Source organism: Myotis lucifugus, unplaced genomic scaffold (assembly GCF_000147115.1).
Source record: "Myotis lucifugus unplaced genomic scaffold, Myoluc2.0 scaffold_465, whole genome shotgun sequence".
Lineage (NCBI taxonomy): Eukaryota > Metazoa > Chordata > Mammalia > Chiroptera > Vespertilionidae > Myotis > Myotis lucifugus.
Genome location: NW_005871513.1, coordinates 538902 through 555413, shown reverse-complemented (window position 1 = coordinate 555413; position 16512 = coordinate 538902). Strand labels below are relative to the sequence as shown.

At 51.8% G+C, this 16512-nt stretch overlaps 2 protein-coding genes and 1 pseudogene across 4 annotated transcripts in view; 1 reads left to right on the top strand and 2 right to left on the bottom strand.

The window, feature by feature from the left end:
- Positions 1-121: 121 nt before the first annotated feature.
- On the bottom strand, positions 122-11577 carry PHYHD1 (phytanoyl-CoA dioxygenase domain containing 1). 2 transcript variants are annotated; one of them, XM_023744458.1, is made up of 11 exons: positions 11482-11577; positions 8663-8821; positions 5756-5831; positions 5579-5626; positions 3956-4011; positions 3808-3870; positions 3271-3292; positions 1535-1663; positions 1322-1438; positions 560-686; positions 123-456 (listed from the first exon to the last, which is right to left on the bottom strand). In XM_023744458.1, exons 1-11 carry the CDS (start codon positions 11512-11514, stop codon positions 411-413), a joined length of 876 nt encoding a protein of 291 aa, XP_023600226.1. In that variant the 5' UTR covers positions 11515-11577; the 3' UTR covers positions 123-410. The 2 variants fall into 2 exon arrangements, with proteins under 2 accessions (XP_023600227.1, XP_023600226.1); XM_023744459.1 differs by lacking the exon at positions 3808-3870 and having other exon boundaries at positions 122-456.
- Positions 8686-16512, bottom strand: part of LRRC8A (leucine rich repeat containing 8 VRAC subunit A) — a 32299-nt gene continuing 24472 nt past the window's right edge. Inside the window, exon 5 of one of the 2 annotated variants that reach the window (XR_002826357.1) lies at positions 8686-8821. The gene's annotated coding sequence lies outside the window, so the exon portion shown is untranslated. Of the gene's footprint in view, positions 8822-11482; positions 11578-16512 lie in introns of those variants that run through there. The other variant, XR_002826356.1, reaches the window with a different exon arrangement.
- Positions 11513-12523, top strand: LOC102434877 (annotated as a pseudogene).

Genomic DNA, 16512 nt, shown 5'->3' with positions numbered 1-16512 from the left:
CCTTTAATATAGTTCCTCATGTTGTGGTGACCCCCAATTTCATGGTTACAAATTGAACATAATTAAAACATAGTGATTAATCACAAAAACAATATGTAATTATATATGTGTTTTCTGATGGTCTTAGGCGACCCCTGTGAAAGGGTCGTTCGACTGCCAAAGGGGTCGCGACCCACAGGTTGAGAACCACTGCTCTAGAGGGCGCTTGTGTCCGGGCAGCGGGGAGGTTCCTGCTGCCCGGCTGCCACCTCTTGCCTGCCTGTCTGCAGGGCCAAGGGGCACAGACACTGGCGGAAGGAAAGTTCAGGAGGAGAGAGGTGACTGCCCCGCTGCAGCTGGGCGGTCGGCAGGTGCTGGTGTTTGCAGCCACAGCTTCCGGGGAGGGGACCGTGCCCAGGCCTGCGGAGCCTTTAGGTGTACAGTGGGGGGAAGGGCAGCTCAGCTGTTGGCTGGAGCCTGCAGGAGACAGAGGAGATGACCTCGAGATGTCAGTATCACCGCTCCCCCCAGCCTCCAGGACCTCTTTGGGGGACTGGGGCACACCCTCCCTGCCACCTACCAGTTCTCCGGGCTCCAGGTGGTGCCAGAGGCCTCCATGAGGTGGAAAGTGTAGGCATGGCGCGAGCGGTCAGAGAGGTTTGCCTCGCTCTTGTGCACCACTTCTCCGTGGATTAGGATCAGGGCCCCTGGCAGGGACACAGCAGGTCAAGAAGGGACACGGGCCCTGCAAGGCTCGAGCAGTTCTGTGGCCTGTTCACCTCCCCATCCATTCTCATCATGAGGGCCTGCAGCCTGCCCTGGGATCTGAGGCTGTGCTGTGGGACATGGGTTCCCCGGGATCCGGTCCCTTCTGCGGGGCCTGTGCCCTTGGCCAACTTTCGCAAGGGCATCCTTCTGTGGTGTTTGCAGAACCAGGCAGAGCTGGGCTGGTCAGCTGGGATCAGGCCAGTGAGGGCTGAGTTGGACTTCAGTTCTCCCTTTTCCAAAAGGAAGAGGGGCACTAGGAGCTGGCATCTGGAGCACTTGCTGGGTACTACACAGGTTCTGTGTGACATCTTCCAGCTTCCCCACTTTCCATCTGGAGAAACTGAGGCTCTGGGAGATTCGGTCATTTGCCCAAAACGCCCAGAAATAGCAGAACCTGGAGTCTTGTCTGATCAGGAGACTTGGTGTTAATCCCACTGCTTCCCGGCTTCCCAGTACCCAGTGACCTCTCATTCTGTGACTTCACAGCACTCTGGTGAGTGGGGGCTCAGAGCCAGCAGAGACCCACGGGCAAGGCCGCAGGGCCCTGCCTTCCTGCCCCCTGCGTACCGCCTACCTCTCTGCACTGGCGTAGGCACAAAGAGGCTGTCATCCCGGGCTGGCTCCGACCCCAGGAAGCTGAGGCCAGACACCGAGCCAGCAGGAGCCCGGACCATCCTTCTCTCCACGCCACCTGCAGACCAAGATGGAGCCTTTGGTCTTTCTTTTTCCCGGGTCCTTCTCCCGTGGCGGGTGGAGTATGAGTGGGTGGGGAGACAGGTGTCCTTACTGGTGTGCGAGCCAGGGATGAACCACAGGCAGCCGTTCTCCAGCGTGGCGTCCTCCAGCGCGATCCACACGCCCAGCACCCGGCCCAGGGGCTCCGTGTACAGGAAGGTGGCGTCCTGGTGAGAGGAGGCTGCAGCAGGCCCACGGGGGCATGAGGAGCTGGGCCCACTCGCCTTGGGCTTTTTTCTCCAGCCCCCATCCTCTCCGAGCCCTCCAGGCCCAGCCTTCCCAGAATCAGTTAGAATTTTGCCACTTCCTGGCCTGGAGACTCAGAACAAGAGATTTCACCTCTCAAAGCTTCCATTTCCTAAACTGTAAAGTGGTCCCAACACTAACAGACCTCATGGGATTGCTGGAGGATTTCATGATGTGTGAAAAGTGCTGATACTGACTTGTAATTACTTGCTAAAAAGTAGCTGCTAAGTGGAGGTGGAAGAGGGGATAAATGGTGATGGGAAAAAAAATAAAAAGCAGCTGCTATTGCCCTAGCTGGTTTTGCTCAGTAGATAGAGCGTTGGCCCGCAGACTGAAGGACCCCAGGTTCGATTCCAGCCAAGGGCACATACCTTGGTTGCAGGCTTGATCCCTGGCCAGGGTTGCAGGCTGTCTCTAGAGCAGTGGTTCAGGAGCTCAGCCTGACCCCTGTGGGGGGCAACCAATCATGTCTCTCTCTCACATCAATGTTTCTCTCTCTGTCTCTCCCCCTCTCTCTTCCACTCTCTCTAAAAATCAATGGAAAAATATCCTCGGGTGAGGATTGACAAAAAATAAAAAAGTAGCTGCTATTTAACTCCAGCCCGGTAACTAAGGCCACTGTCCTTAACCAGGGACAAGCACCTCCAGTCACCGACGATTCACCCAGTGGTGGAAGTCTGGGGAGTTAAGCACTAAGTGTGGGGGGCGGGGCAGGGGGGCGGGGGCAACAGCGTCCATAAGTACCCCTCCCCGGTGCTGGGGCTCAGTCAGGATGGGGACCACTGACCAAAGGGCCTTTGTCTTGGTAACAGCCAGGTGAAGCAGTACTAGTCTCTCCTCTTCCTTCCTGGGGAACTGTGATTTCTGAGCACCAAACTGTAAGGGGGACATTGACAATCCAGACAATGTCAAGAGAACGGTGTCCTAATGGGGCCGTCCCAAAACACTTGGAGAAGGAATGGCTGAAGGAAATGGGGGTGCTGGACTTGGGGAGGGGATGGCCATCGTCAGACACAGTCCTCTGACCGAATGGAGGAGCTGGTCACCAGGAGGCCGGCTTGAGCTCATTAAGAAAGGAAGGGGCTGCCTGAGTCGGGGGGCTCCCCGTCACAGGAGGTATGTGAGCAGAAGTGGATGACCGCCCACAAGGGAGGCCATAAAGGGTATCTGTGCATCCAGGGGGGTTGGAATTAATCCGTTTCTATGCTGAGTCAGTACTCCAGGGAATTTGTTAAGAACACAGGATTCCCAGGCCCTGGCAGCCCTACTGACTCATGATCTCAGGGAAAGGGGCCCGGGAATCTGTATTTTAACCAGATAGGAGTGCGTTCAGGTTCGGGAGCCACTGTGCCAGGGCTCCAGGATGCCCCCCCCCCCCGCCCCCCATCCACTGTTCCAGGAAGGACCGGAAGGCGGCTTCTCTTCCCTGGCCCACAGACATCGAGGCAAGCGCCTTCCCGCCCTCGGAAGACCCAGCAACCACCAACATCCCAGATCTCCCGCCATGGCCTCTGCTGGGCATCCAGCCCGCTCTGGGCTCACCTTCGCCGCCAATGTGAGGTTGCTGCAAGAGAAAGGGCCAAGGATTTCCCATCAGCACCCATCTATCGGGCACCTACAGTGTGCCAGGCCCTGGAGGGCTGGGAAGAGAAAAACCACCCTGCCCTAGAGGGCACTCCCAGTCTGACCATGCACATGCCTAACAAAACATGAGGAAGAGGTGAGGGGCAGCCATAGAGGCCGGGACCCAGGCCAGTCCCTCTCTTCTCAAGGGAGCTGGAAGGCTTCTTGGAGGAGGTGGTACTGGGCAGGGTCTTGAAAGCTGGGAGCAGAGCATTTCAAAAGCCAAAGGGAAGAGGTAGTCCTAGGGATCCCTGTCCCTCCTACCACCACATTTTAACAGCACCAACTGAATGCCAGGTGCCTTAGCCAGAGAAGACCGATTTTACATGTTCTTCCCCCAACTTAACAATAACTTGGGAAGCCATTTTTGGTTCCCCAAAAAGGAGGGGCTTGGTATGAGCATTCTGCCCATTTTACAGAGGGTAAACTGAGGCCTGGGGAAGCCGGGGAGCTCACCTTAAAGATGTACATGCTCTGCACCACCACAGGCTTCTGGAGGCCCAGACTTCTGACCAAGGCCTGGAAAGGGGCAGAGGTCACACTGCCAGCCTAGCCACACTCACTTTTGGTCTATCCACCCACCCTCGCCCCCACCTCTGCTCACCTGCATCTTGGGGGAGTGTGTGACACGCTTGAAGACAGGGTCATAGGCGTGCAGAGCTGCAGAACAGAGGTGGGCTGATGGGCCAGTCCCTAGCCCCCACACATCCCCCCGATGCCTAGCCCTGGCCACCCAGACTCAGGCCTTGTTCTCACTGATGCTGTGTGCATTAAGCTTTCTGCTTGTTTATAACCAAGGAGTGGGCCCCACAGACAACTTCTCCCCATCATAGGTCCCATTCCACCCATGACCTTATTCTTGACCTTCCGGACATCTGAGAATCACTCCAGCCCTGCCTCCCCACTCCTCAGGACAAAGGGCTCCCAGGGGCCCATCACGCGGTGGCAGTCTCAGTATTGCCACTCACTCTGTGTGACTTCTCTCCTGTAAGCCTCAGTGTGCTCCTCTGCACAAGGGACTAGAAGGACTGCCTGCCTCCCACGCTGCCTCGGACTCACAGGGCAACTCATGCAACCACCTCCCAGGGCCTGCACTCAGTAGTCACTCCTCTCATTACTGGCTGTGTTGTTACAAAAAAATCAGTGTGTGTGTCTCTGAGTGTGAAATGTTATATGTCAATTATACCTCAGTTTTTAAAAAGTGAGGGTTGAGCCCTAACTGGTTGGCTCAGTGGATAGAGCATCAGCCTGCAGACTCAAGGGTCCTAGGTTCGATTCCGGTCAAGGGCATGTACCTTGGTTGTGGGCACATCCCCAGTAGGGAGTATGCAGGAGGCAGCTGATCGATGTTTCTCTCTCACTGATGTTTCTAACTCTCTATCCCTCTCCCTTCCTCTCTGTAAAAAAAATCAGTAAAATATATTTTTTTAAAAAAGTGAGGGTTGAATGTACTTAATGCCACTCAGTTGTACACTTCAAAATTGTTACAATGGTAAAGTTTATGTTATATGTATTTTATGACAATTTTTTTTACAAAACTACAAGGATATAACTTCAAGTTTAAAAGTAAACAGTATAGCCCTGGTCAGGTGACTAAGTTGGTTGGAGCGTTTCATACACCAAAAAGTTTTGGGTTTGATTCCAGGTCAGGGCACATACCTAGGTTGCAGGTTTGATCCCTGGTCAGGGCGCATATGGGAGGCAACGGATTGATGTTTCTCTCTCACATCCATGTTTCTCTCCCTCTCCCCCTTCCTCTCTCTCTCTAAAAATCAATGAAAACATTTTCTCAGGTGAGGATTAAAACAAAACAATAATAAGCAGTCTACAAAACAGATTATAATATATCAGACTGAAACCAAACCAAAACCAAAACACCAGTTTCCTAGCTTGGTTTGGGGTCTCAGAACAGGGACCATGTCAGCAGGTTAGGTGCTCCTTACGGAGACCCCAGGAAGCAGTGGGACCCAGGAGCCCCATGCCCAGGGCCTGGATCATCCCCAGGCCAGGGGAGCTGAGGGGTCTGCCTATGCCCACGTGGGGGGGCCTCTATGGACCCCCCTTCCCAGTGCCACGTGATTAGCATCACAAGGTGCAGAGGAGCAGGGGGCGCTGCTGCCAGAAATGCCACTTGCTGGGCCACTAGCCTACTGCTTGCTTTGGGTAACGCGCCTAAACCCCCCAGGCCTCAGTTTACTCAGGCCCTTTCCCCAAGGTGCCTACTTACCATGGGCAACTTTGTTGATGGCTTTCTCTGGGGGGACCAGGAAATTTCCTGTGGCACAAGGAGCAGGTACAGGCTGAAGAGCTAGAGTCCAGTCTCCCCTGGGTAGTGCCCCCCCCCGCCCTGGGGGCAGATACCCGAGTCCAGTGTACCCCCACCCCTAGGGCCCCAGCTCCGAACCTTTCTTGTCAAAAACGCCTTTCTCAAAGAAGAATCGAATCTTGTCGCCGCTGCTCAAGAAATAGTCTGTGCTGCCCTGTGGAGGGGGGACATCAGAGGGACTGAGCGAGCATCGCGGGTCAGAGGTGGGCCTGGCGAGGAAGGAAGAGGGCGCACATGCTTCCCACCCACAGGGCTAGCGACCCCCCGGTGCTCCTCAAACCTGCCCACCCACCGAGGCAGAAGTGACTGGCAACCCCAAGGGCCTGGGAGCACAGCTGGGAGCTACAAGCATGACATTTCTTGGAAACCTCTTAAGTCACATGACTCAACCTCGATATGGTGTGATTCATAGCAGGCGCTACAGTGGTTCTCAACCTTCTGGCCCTTTAAATAGTTCCTCATGTTGTGACCCAACCATAAAATTATTTTCGTTGCTACTTCATAACTGTCATGTTGCTACTGTTATGAATCGTCATGTAAATATCTGATATGCAGGATGGTCTTAGGCGGCCCCTGTGAAAGGGTCGTTCGACCGCCAAAGGGGTCGCAACCCACAGGTTGAGAACCGCTGCGCTAGAATCAAACAGGCCTGGTGCCCAGATAGCCTGGGGCCACTTGTGTTACCTCTCAGAGCCTCCATTTCCTCATGCAAAGGGGAATAATAACAGAACTGACCTCCAGGGATTGTTGGAGGCTTTAGGGAGAGGCTGAAGCTTACAGCAGGAGAGAGCACAGACCCTGGAGCTAGAATACTTGGGTTTAAATCCCAGCTCTGCCGCTGACTGGCTGTGTGACTATAACCATGTTACTGAACCTCCCTGGGCTTAATTTCCTCCTAAGATACAGTTGCTATTATGGCGCCTATCTCATGGGGGGGGAGGGGGGAGTGTTGTAAGGATCCTGAGCAGGTATATACAAAGCACTAGGACAGTCCTTGGAGTGCCATTAAGTGACATATATCTGCTTTTGTTATTATTACTGCTGCTAAATAGAGAACACGCCACAAGGGCACGGCTACATGCTTGATAAACATGAGCTATTACTATTCTTTTTCTATGATCTTAAGAACCTCTCCCTGTTCATTTTAATATCATGTTTCCAATTTCTTAGCATCATATGAAAATGATATTCCAGAAAGATGTCCCATGCTTTCCTGTGGTGTTAGCCACCCTTGGCCGCCACCTCCCTGCCTTTCTGCACGGCAAAGGAGTGGAGTGGGCTGGCACCAACTTCCACACGTGGGTTCCTGCCACTGCTTTACATGTGTCTCCGTGGCTCAACTTGGTGACCTGTCCCGCCCCTTCAAAGCCTTTCTCACTGAAAAGTAAACGTTTGGTGTGTTGTTGTTTTTTCAACATTCTTAGCTCCTCTGCACCAGGATCAGGGGGAGGGAAACATGTCAGGGAAGCATAACTGATATTAATGATATTGAAGGCAATGATGCTAACTGTGTGAAGGATTTTTACTTAACTCATTCATTCATGAGAATTCCCTGAACCACGCACATGTGGACAATAACAAATGCTGAAATGAATTTACAGATGGATGCAAAGCTGACCTATCTACAGGGCAATAAGTGCAGTCTGCATGACTCTGATCAGTGCAGGGCACGGAATCCTAATTGCATCCTGCCAGACCCAGCTCTTACCCATTTCTATAGACAATTATCTTCTGTGCATCATCATCAGTTCTGTACAACTTAGAGTTGTAAAATAACTCAAAGGCAGTGAGAGGTGCAGGAGGTAAGCTGGGAGGACTGGACAGGGCACCCTCTCATCTTTTATTTTTTTATAGTATGTTTTTATTGATTTCAGAGAGAGAGAGGGAGAGAGAGAGAGAAACATTGATTGGCTGCCTCCTGTACACCTCCTACTGGGGATCAAGCCCACAGCCCGGCATGTGCTCTGACTGGGAATGGAACCAGCGACCTCCTGGTGCACGGATGATGATGCTCAACCAACTGAGCACACTGGCCGGGCTCATCTTTGTTTTAATTTCAAAGTCATTCACAAGATCAGTAGTGAATACTGAGGGTTTACTGAGTCCCAGGCGCTGTGCCGAGCTATTTGCAAGCGTTAAAAGCCAAGATATATGCTCCTCCCGTCCTCCACCCCCGCCCCTCACTGGTCTCTGGAGCATTCTCAGAAGGCAGCTTGGAGAGCACAGGATTTAGCCCCCTCGCTCCTGGGAGCCTTTAATTGACGCTGGACACAGGAACCCCGTCTCTGCTTCCCCCAAGTAGAAGGCTGGAGTGCTGACAAATGAAACCAACCTTTTAGAGGAAATTATCATTCTGTAACCCTTTCCCTCCGCAAGTCCCTGTCCTTGTGTGCATGGCTTCCGTCATTGATTCCCTTTGTGTCCACCAGGTGGCAGCCGCTCCTCAGCATGAGTGTGAGTGAGGCCCGTTAGGGGGCCTGGACTACAGACAGCGCTGGCTTGGGAGCTGGGTAGAGAACTGTGGATGAATTCCCGTCTCAACTTCCCTATCTCAGACTGTGCTGAGTGGTATTAGGTCACTGGAGGGAAACGGGCAGAGTTTCCAGTCTCGCTGGGGGAGAAGCCCTACACAGGCGGGCACATCCTCATTTTGGTCCCTGGCCACCAGGAGGCCCTTGGAGACCAGAGAACTACTGAGGAAGAGGGCAGAGCAGTGAATTGCATGGATTTGGTATCAGACAGACCTGGGTTAAAATCCCGTGGTTTGGGCCAAGCCTCATTCTTCCCACCTGTCAAATGGGGACAATAATGCTGACCTTATACATTCATCCTGAGGCACGGAGGAACTATGCATAGAGGACACTGAGCCTGGAGCCTGGCACATGGAAGGCTGGGGCCTGATTTGTTTTCAGAATGAGCCGAGGGCCTCCGGGCTGAGCCCCCATCAAAGACCAGATGGCATCTTCACCTGCCCCAGGCACCTACCTGCATTCGCAGCTGCTCGTCCCCCTGGGTGGAAAACTCTGTGCGGCAGTGGAGCGGGACCTCCATCTCGGCCACGATCTCACCGATCCTCCGCTGCATGGCCACACACTCGTCTGCAGACAGGAACCCTTCCAGCACCAGGAACCCATCCTCCTGGAACTACAGGCAGGAGGGGCTCAGGCTGCCCCGCCCTCAGACATCCTTTACGCGAGCTGATTGGACCTCTCCCCCCAACTGTGTGAAGGCAGGACCGGTGTCCTGTCCATTGCTCTGGTCCCCACCCTGGCCCCCCGTGAGGAGCAATCCATATTGGCTGGAATGGCCCCGCTGGTGTAGCTCAGCTGTTGAGCGTTGACCCATGAACAAAAGGTCACAGGTTTGATTCCCAGTCAGGGCACATGCCCGGGTTGTGGGCTCGATCCCCAGTGGGGGGCATGCAGGAGGCAACTGATCGATGTTTCTCTCTCATCGATGTTTCTCTCTCTCTCTTTCCCTCTCCCTTCGATGATGGAAGGAGGAAGGGAAAGGCAAGGTGTCCCCCTTCCCCGTCCAGTGGTCCAGTGAGCTTGGATCACAGGGGAATATAACCTCATTCATTTATCGGACTAAAACTGATTGAGCACATACTGTGTACCAAACACGGTTTTAGTAGCTGGAGATTCAGTAACAAGAAACCAGCCAGGATGCCTGCCTTCCCGGAGCTGCCAGTCAAGCCGAGGAGGCTGATGGGAACAAGCCGCACACAGGGGAAGAGATGTCACAAACTGCTGAGTGCAAGGAGGAAGAGGGCAGTTCTAGAACTAAAGGAAGGAGCGTCTAATGTAAACCAGATGGGGAGGACGGGAGGTCTCGGGGCAGCAGCCCTGCGGAAGTGACATTTAAAGGGACCGGCAGGATAATGGGAGTGGAAGAGACAGGGAGGAGCACTCCAGGGAAGGGAGCGGGATGTGTGAAACCCTGAGCACGAGAGAAACACAGAAACGTGAGGAATGGGGACCTGATGGTGCCGAGTGAGGGGAGGGTTGGAAGGGAGGCGGGAGGACGGCAGGGGCCAGGCCACGCAAGGAGCTGGGCTTTGGCATGAGTGCAGTTGGGCACTGAAACCCTTGGCTTGCTCTGATTTGCCTCCAGTCCCCTTATTCTGAGGCTATTGAGGTAGGAAAGACCATCTGCTCGTTTGCTGGCAGATAGGAAGCCGTAACCTGAACAGGGGCATTGGAAGTCACCTCCTGACCCCTGTGAAGTGTCCGATTCCCAGTTACTGACCCCTATTCCCTCCTCCACGGATGCTCAGTTCTGCCTTCCATGCACAACAGGGCTTTGGGACATTTGTGCCCACCCACCACGGGCCCTTCCGTCTCTGGGCAGCTCTGCATGATAGAAACTTAATCCTCATCGCAGAATCAAGCCGAAAACTACCCCCTGGGAACTGGGGGGGTATTGTGCATACCCGTGATCCGGTAAACACAGTGCTAGCATTCTTGAGATAAGAAGTTGGAGGGCCCTGGCTGGGTGGTTCAGTTGGTTGGAGCAAAATACACCAAAAGATTGTGGGTTCAATTCCCAGAGCGGGCACATACCTAGGTTGCAGGTTCAATCCCTGGTCAAGGCAAGTTTGGGAGGCAACCAATTGATGTTTCTCTCTCTCTCTCTCTCTCTCTCTCTCTCTCTCTCTCTGCTTTCCTCTCTCTAAACATATTCTTGAGTGAGAATTTAAAATAAATAAATAAGCCGAAACCGGTTTGGCTCAGTGGATAGAGCGTCGGCCTTCGGACTGAAGGGTCCCAGGTTTGATTCCGGTCAAGGGCATGTACCTGGGTTGCGGGCACATCCCCAGTAGGAGATGTGCAGGAGGCAGCTGATCGCTGTTTCTCTCTCATCGATGTTTCTAACTCTCTATCCCTCTCCCTTCCTCTCTGTAAAAAATCAATAAAATATATTAAATAAATAAATAAATAAATAAATAAAAAGAAGATTAGCAAATAGGGGAGCAAAGATGAATGTGTGGGGTGTTCACTGAGACTCAGTGAGAGCAATGAATCAGAAATAACCTAAATGCTCAGCACAAAGGGATTTGTTCAACAAAGTACGGGCGGTCTGTCTGGAACATAGCACGTGGTAGAAAAATACTTACTGACATGGAAATATGTTCCTGATGGGGGAAAAAAAAAGCCAAATGCAAACGAGTATCCTAGCCACTGTGAGAACTTGGGCAACATGGCAAGGGCTCAATAAGCAATAATTCATAGCTATCAGGATGGACCTTATAAAGATTCTACGGCTGTATACCAAAGTATTGTGTCAGCGTAAGAATTGGTGGGGGGTTCTACATTTTCTTTTTGAGCCCTTCTGTGTCTTTCTGCACTTTTCTCTTGTCATCAGGAACAAACAACAAGGGTCGTGTTATTTAAAAGACCGTGTCTCTCTAATTCCCATGAGGTAGGCTTTTGCGTTTAAAGTACATTGGACCCTGGCACCCAGGCATGGCTCTGAGACAATCACCCCGGCCGGCCCCGCCCCTGAATCGCAGGCCCAGATCTGGGCGGGCAGGGACTGGCTGATCCCGGCGCCTTATTATGGGTTTCGGTCCCATATGTACACATTCCCATCCCACCCTGGGCCTGTGGTCTGGATGCCCAGGCTTTGCGGACAGAAGTTAAGAGATCATGGGGGGAATCGACCACTCTGCTTTCAGTTTCCTCTGTTGAAAACTGGCAGGAGATGGGGTTGTTTTCGGAACTGGGAGCACTTTCCGATCAGTCCAGAGGGTCTTCCTACTCTTACCCAATCCTCCCTGCCCCCACCCTGCAGGCCCCTACCTTCTGGAGCTGCGCGGGGTTCAGGCAGGCCATGGGGATGAGGCGGAGTGGTCTGGTGGTCAGTGGTCGGGTGGCTCTAGGCTCTCAGCACTGGTGCTGGGCCCCGCCCAAGGTGGAAGAGGAAAAAGGTCAGGAGGGGAGAGTGCATAGAGCCTGGGAGGCCCGGAAGGACTTAACTATTCCCTACCCAGAGAAAACTCAATCCCTGCCCCACCTCCACCCCAGACCAGCCTGGGCCTAAATCCCAGTTTTTTCAGGCTCCCTCTGACTTCTGTGCCCAGAGGGGTCCTTGCCTCCGCCCCAGCCACACCCTGGATCCCTCTTCCCAGCTAATCCAGGATTAACCCTTTCTGATCTCCTTCAAGGTTTTTCCTGCCCCTCCACCCCCACCCCCTCTCTGGGGCTGGCTGCTTACAGGTGCCCAGAAGTTGAATTTAAGAGGGATCTAGGAGGAGCGAGGAGCGAGCGAGCAGGGGCTGGTCGGCGCAGCAGCGCAGCAATGCCTGTCAAAGGAACTTGTTTCTTCAAGCTCTTCTGGCAGCGATTCTGACGGTGAAGTTGACAAAAAGTTAAAGAGGAAAAAGCAAGTTGCTTCAGAAAAGCCTGTAAAGAAGCAAAAGACTGGTGAGACGTCAAGAGCCCTGTCATCAACAGAGCAGCTAGCAGCAGGGATGACATGTTCCAGATCGGGAAGATGAGGTACGTCAGCGTACGGGACTTTAAAGGAAAAGTCCTAATTAGTATTAGAGGATATTGGATGGATCCAGAAGGTGAAATGAAACCAGGAAGAAAAGGTATTTCCTTAAACCCGGAGCAATGGAGCCAGCTGAAGGAACAGATTTCTGACATTGACAATGCAGTGAGAAAACCGTGAAATCTGAGCCATATAAACCTGTACTGTCCTAGTTGTTTTAACCTGTCTTCTTACATTGGCTTTGTTTTTTAAATGTTGTTTTCCAGGCTATTGTATATTTCAATTGCAGAACAATTTGTAAGAATACTTTTTTTTTTTAAATGTGCATTATTAAAAATGTTCTGAGTGGCCCTGACCGGTTTGGCTCAGTGGATAGAGTGTCGGCCTGCGGACTGAAGGGTCCCAGGTTCGATTCCGGTCAAGGGCATGTACCTTGGTTGCGGGCACATCCCCAGTGGGGAGTGTGCAGGAGGCAGCTGATCGATATTTCTAACTCTCTATCCCTCTCCCTTCCTCTCTGTAAAAAATCAATAAAATATATTAAAATTTTAAAAAATAATAAAAACATAAAAATGTTCTGAGTGAAGCTAATTGTCAACTTTATTAAGGGGGTTGCTTTGTTATACCAATGCATACTTGATTGATAACTTTCCCCTTTTTTAGAAACATGTCCTGTTAACTTGATTGGGTAGATTTGAAAACTATTCCTTATATATACAGAAAGGGTAGTTAGAACACAGAACTTTGATTTTGGTGTAGAAGGAGAGGGGACATTGTTGACTTCCCTAGGTTTACAGGAATTTAAGGGGTGTGTGCATTTTGAAACAACCTGCCAATAGAGAGATGGTGCTGGAATCTGTTAGTACCCAGGCATTTTCCAGCTGTTTAGTGCACGTTGTTAAACCTTCATATAAGGAGGGCTTCTCTGGCAGAATTTGGTAAGTCGACTGCTAAATTCATTTAAATAATGCTACTGGATATGCAGTACATAGAAATTATTAATCTTTTTTTCTGGGTGTGTGTGTGTGTAGGAAAGGATGAGAGCTGGGTTAAAATAAGAGCCAAATTAACTCCTATTGAAAGAAAGGGTACTTTTGTTTCTGTTTAAACTTTATCTTTTTGGTAAGATCACTCAGAAGGAAAGCTTGGCATTTGGGGCAGCCGTTTCTTGCCGTGTGATGCCAACATGGACTTACCACCACCGGCCCCGGCATGTGCTCAGCAGAGGGCTTTCTCGTGGGGTTTTACTCTGTCTTTTACATACAAGTAGCATGTGACCAGTTTCCAATGCTCTTGGCATTTTATGAAAAGGACCACCACTAAACAAGAAAAACTGCATATAATTTGATTATTCTCTTTTGTTTTGCTTCATAAATGCTTAAGAACGTCTTTTGAAGACTGTTCCTACCTCATTAGCTAGTCAAGATCCGGTGATGATCAACCTATTCTCCAGAATATTTTTGGAAAAAAGATTATGAAAATAAAAAGTATATACATCTTGGCTTTGGCTATTGAGGGGAAAAGAAAAATAATTGAGAATTAAGTGTTCCTGATGACATGGGTATGTTGAAAGAGTACTGTGAAAGTCTGAAATAGTCAAAAAGTGCTGGCTAATATTTAGGTATTTCTCTTGATAGTCTGATACTCACTTTTTATGGAAATGCAGTGAAACACTCAAAAGTTTTTTTGTGTGTGAGTGTGTGTTTTTTAAAATATATTTTATTGATTTCTTACAGAGAGGAAGGGAGAGGGATAGAGAGTTAGAAACATCGATGAGAGAGAAACATCGATTCAGCTGCCTCCTGCACAACCCCCTACTGGGGATGTACCGGCAACCAAGATACATGCCCTTGGCCGGAATCGAACCTGGGACCCTTTGTCCGCAGGCCGACGCTCTATCCTCTGAGCCAAACGGGTTAGGGCTGTGTGTGTTTTTGTTTGTTTGTTTTTTAGTAGTGGTTTTCCAGACAAATTCTAGGAGTAAAATCTTTACACAGTCACAAACATGTACTTCGGTAACTGTGGAATACCTGTATGCTTTGTTGGGTACATCTTCCATGGAGAGGCCAATGAATATACTACTACATCTGTGAATATTTTAAATGTTGAAATAAAAAAATAAGAAACGTGAAAAAAAAAAAAGAGGTATCTAGGCAAAAAAGTTGGGCAGACAAGAGGACACCTGAGGGCGGGCCCAGGTGCCACCACTAATTGTGACCCAAGTCCCCAGGACCACCAGCCTCATCTGGGGAGGGAGGGTGGAGGCCTGGGGGACGTGCACGCCAGACTGGCCCTGGCTGGCTTCGCATCCCAAGGTGGAAGGTGGGAGAGGTCTCTCCAGGGAATTGTCTGGGTCCCTCCCAGCTTGAGACTCCAGCTCCTGGGGGGTTTATGGAAGGGAGTGTGTAGATGTGTCTGCAGCTAACAGGACGGTAAAAGATAAGGGGGAATCTTAGAAGGAGGAAGAGGTAGCCCAGCTGGCTGGCATGCCTCAGGGGTTGAGCATAGAACTATGAACCAGGAGGTCATGGTTAGATTCCCGGTCAGGGTACATGCCTGGGTTGCGGGCTTGATCCCCAGTGGGGGCTGTGCAGGAGGCAGCTGATCCATTACTCTCATCATTGATGTTTCTATCTTTCTCTCCCTCCTCTCCCTCTCTTAAAAAATATATATATATATATATATATATATATTTTTTTTTAAAGGAGGAAGAGGCTGGAGAGTGGGTGCCTGGGTCTTCAGAATGAGGGAGAGCCCGGTTCCGGTTCCCCACCTCCAGGCCCAAGGAGCTTGGTGTCTCAAGCTAGGCTGGCACAGTGGAGGCCAGGGGTGGGAACAGCATGCCCACCCACCCTTCTACCAGCCCTGCTCAGCCGCACACAGGGCCGTTCTGGCTGCGGCTTCTGAAAAACCGGCCACTGGCCTTCCCTGAAGTGATGCTTTCTGAATGGCGAAGGGACAGAGTGGCTCGGGGGTGAGTGCAGACACAGCTCGGCCCTCAGGAGCCCTGGCCGAGTCAAATTTTGTTTCCTGGGCCACCGCACTGGGAGCAGCTGCGTGGTCCCAGGCTCCCTAGGAGGGCGGGGGAGGGTAAGCCCCTCTGAGCTCCTGGGGCTGGAAGGACAAGAGGTTCGCAGGGTTAGGCTGGGAGGGGAGGGGAGGTGGCCAAACCCTATGGGAGATACAGCTGGGACTCAGCTCACTGGCTAGCCTGGCCCCTTTGATGCAGCCACCCAGCGGATAGAGACATGTGCCAGGAGTGCAGTGAGGGCCACCGTGAGGCCACCGTGAGGGACTGAGAGCTCCCATGGGAACCTCAGAGCAACCTGGGCTCCATCCACGCCTGGCCTTACTTTCCCCATCTGTAATTTGGGGATAACAAGAAGTCCCTCTCTTGTAGGGGGGACGACGGATACTTTACCGCTAATAGAGCTTGGCACGGGCCTGGCACCTAGTAAATGCCTACAAATGCCTACCAGCTATTCCCCAAAGGCTAGCGGGGCTGTTCTGGGTAGAATGTGGGGCATTTTTATTTTATTTTTTGAATTTCCCCCAAATTTTCCAAACTGCTATTGCAATCAGAGAAAAAACAACCACTGGGTTTTAAATGGAGAATCCTGTCGGGCAGGGGGAGGGGGGAGGGGGGAGGGGGGAGGGGGAGGAACTGGGTCTCCTAAGATTTGTTCATTTATTCTGCTGTTTTTTGTTTGTTTTTTTTTAATTTAAAAAAATTTTTTAAATCTATTTTTATTGATTTCAGAGAGGAAGGAAGAGGGAGAGAGAGACAGAAACATCAATGATGAGAGAGAATCACCGATCGGCTGCCTCCTGCCCACCCTCCAACTGGGATCGAGCCCGCAACCCGGGTCTGTGCCCTTGACCGGAATTGAACCTGGGACCCTTCAATCCACAGGCCGACGCTCTATCCACGGAGCCAAACCAGCTAGGGCCCGCTCAGGTTTTGAGCAGCGGGTGGGTGGTGTTTGTTTTCTCCAAAAGCTAACCAGCTCCAGATCAAACACTCCTGCTCTGGACACTGGGCGGCCCTTACGATTGCGGAGCGGGGGCGGGCGGGGGGGGGGGGGGCGGGATGACGACGACGACGACCACGACCACGACGACGACCACGACGACTGGCATGGGAAGGTAGGGAGTGGCCAGACCAGAAGAGGGAAAGACCCTCCACTTCCCAGTGGAGGTAGAGAACTCAGGTGGGGACCCTAGAGGGGACTCAGGCCCAAGCTGCTCAGCCTACCAGTCAGAACAGCCCATGTCGGGGACAGAAAAGAAAAGAAAAAGTCCTGGCTCAATCCTGAAGTCCCTGGGGGGGGGGGGGG

What these genes read in the sequence shown, in the direction of transcription:
- PHYHD1 (XM_023744458.1), bottom strand. Translation starts at nt 11,514, where the DNA reads ATGGCCTGCCTGAACCCCGCGCAGCTCCAGAAG. An exon ending in ACGAGCAGCTGCGAATGCAG is followed by an intron (nt 5,832 to 8,662) that starts GTAGGTGCCTGG and finishes CCCCCTCCACAG; the next exon opens with GGCAGCACAGACTATTTCTT. An exon ending in ACCTGGAGCCCGGAGAACTG is followed by an intron (nt 457 to 559) that starts GTAGGTGGCAGG and finishes TGTCTCCTGCAG; the next exon opens with GCTCCAGCCAACAGCTGAGC.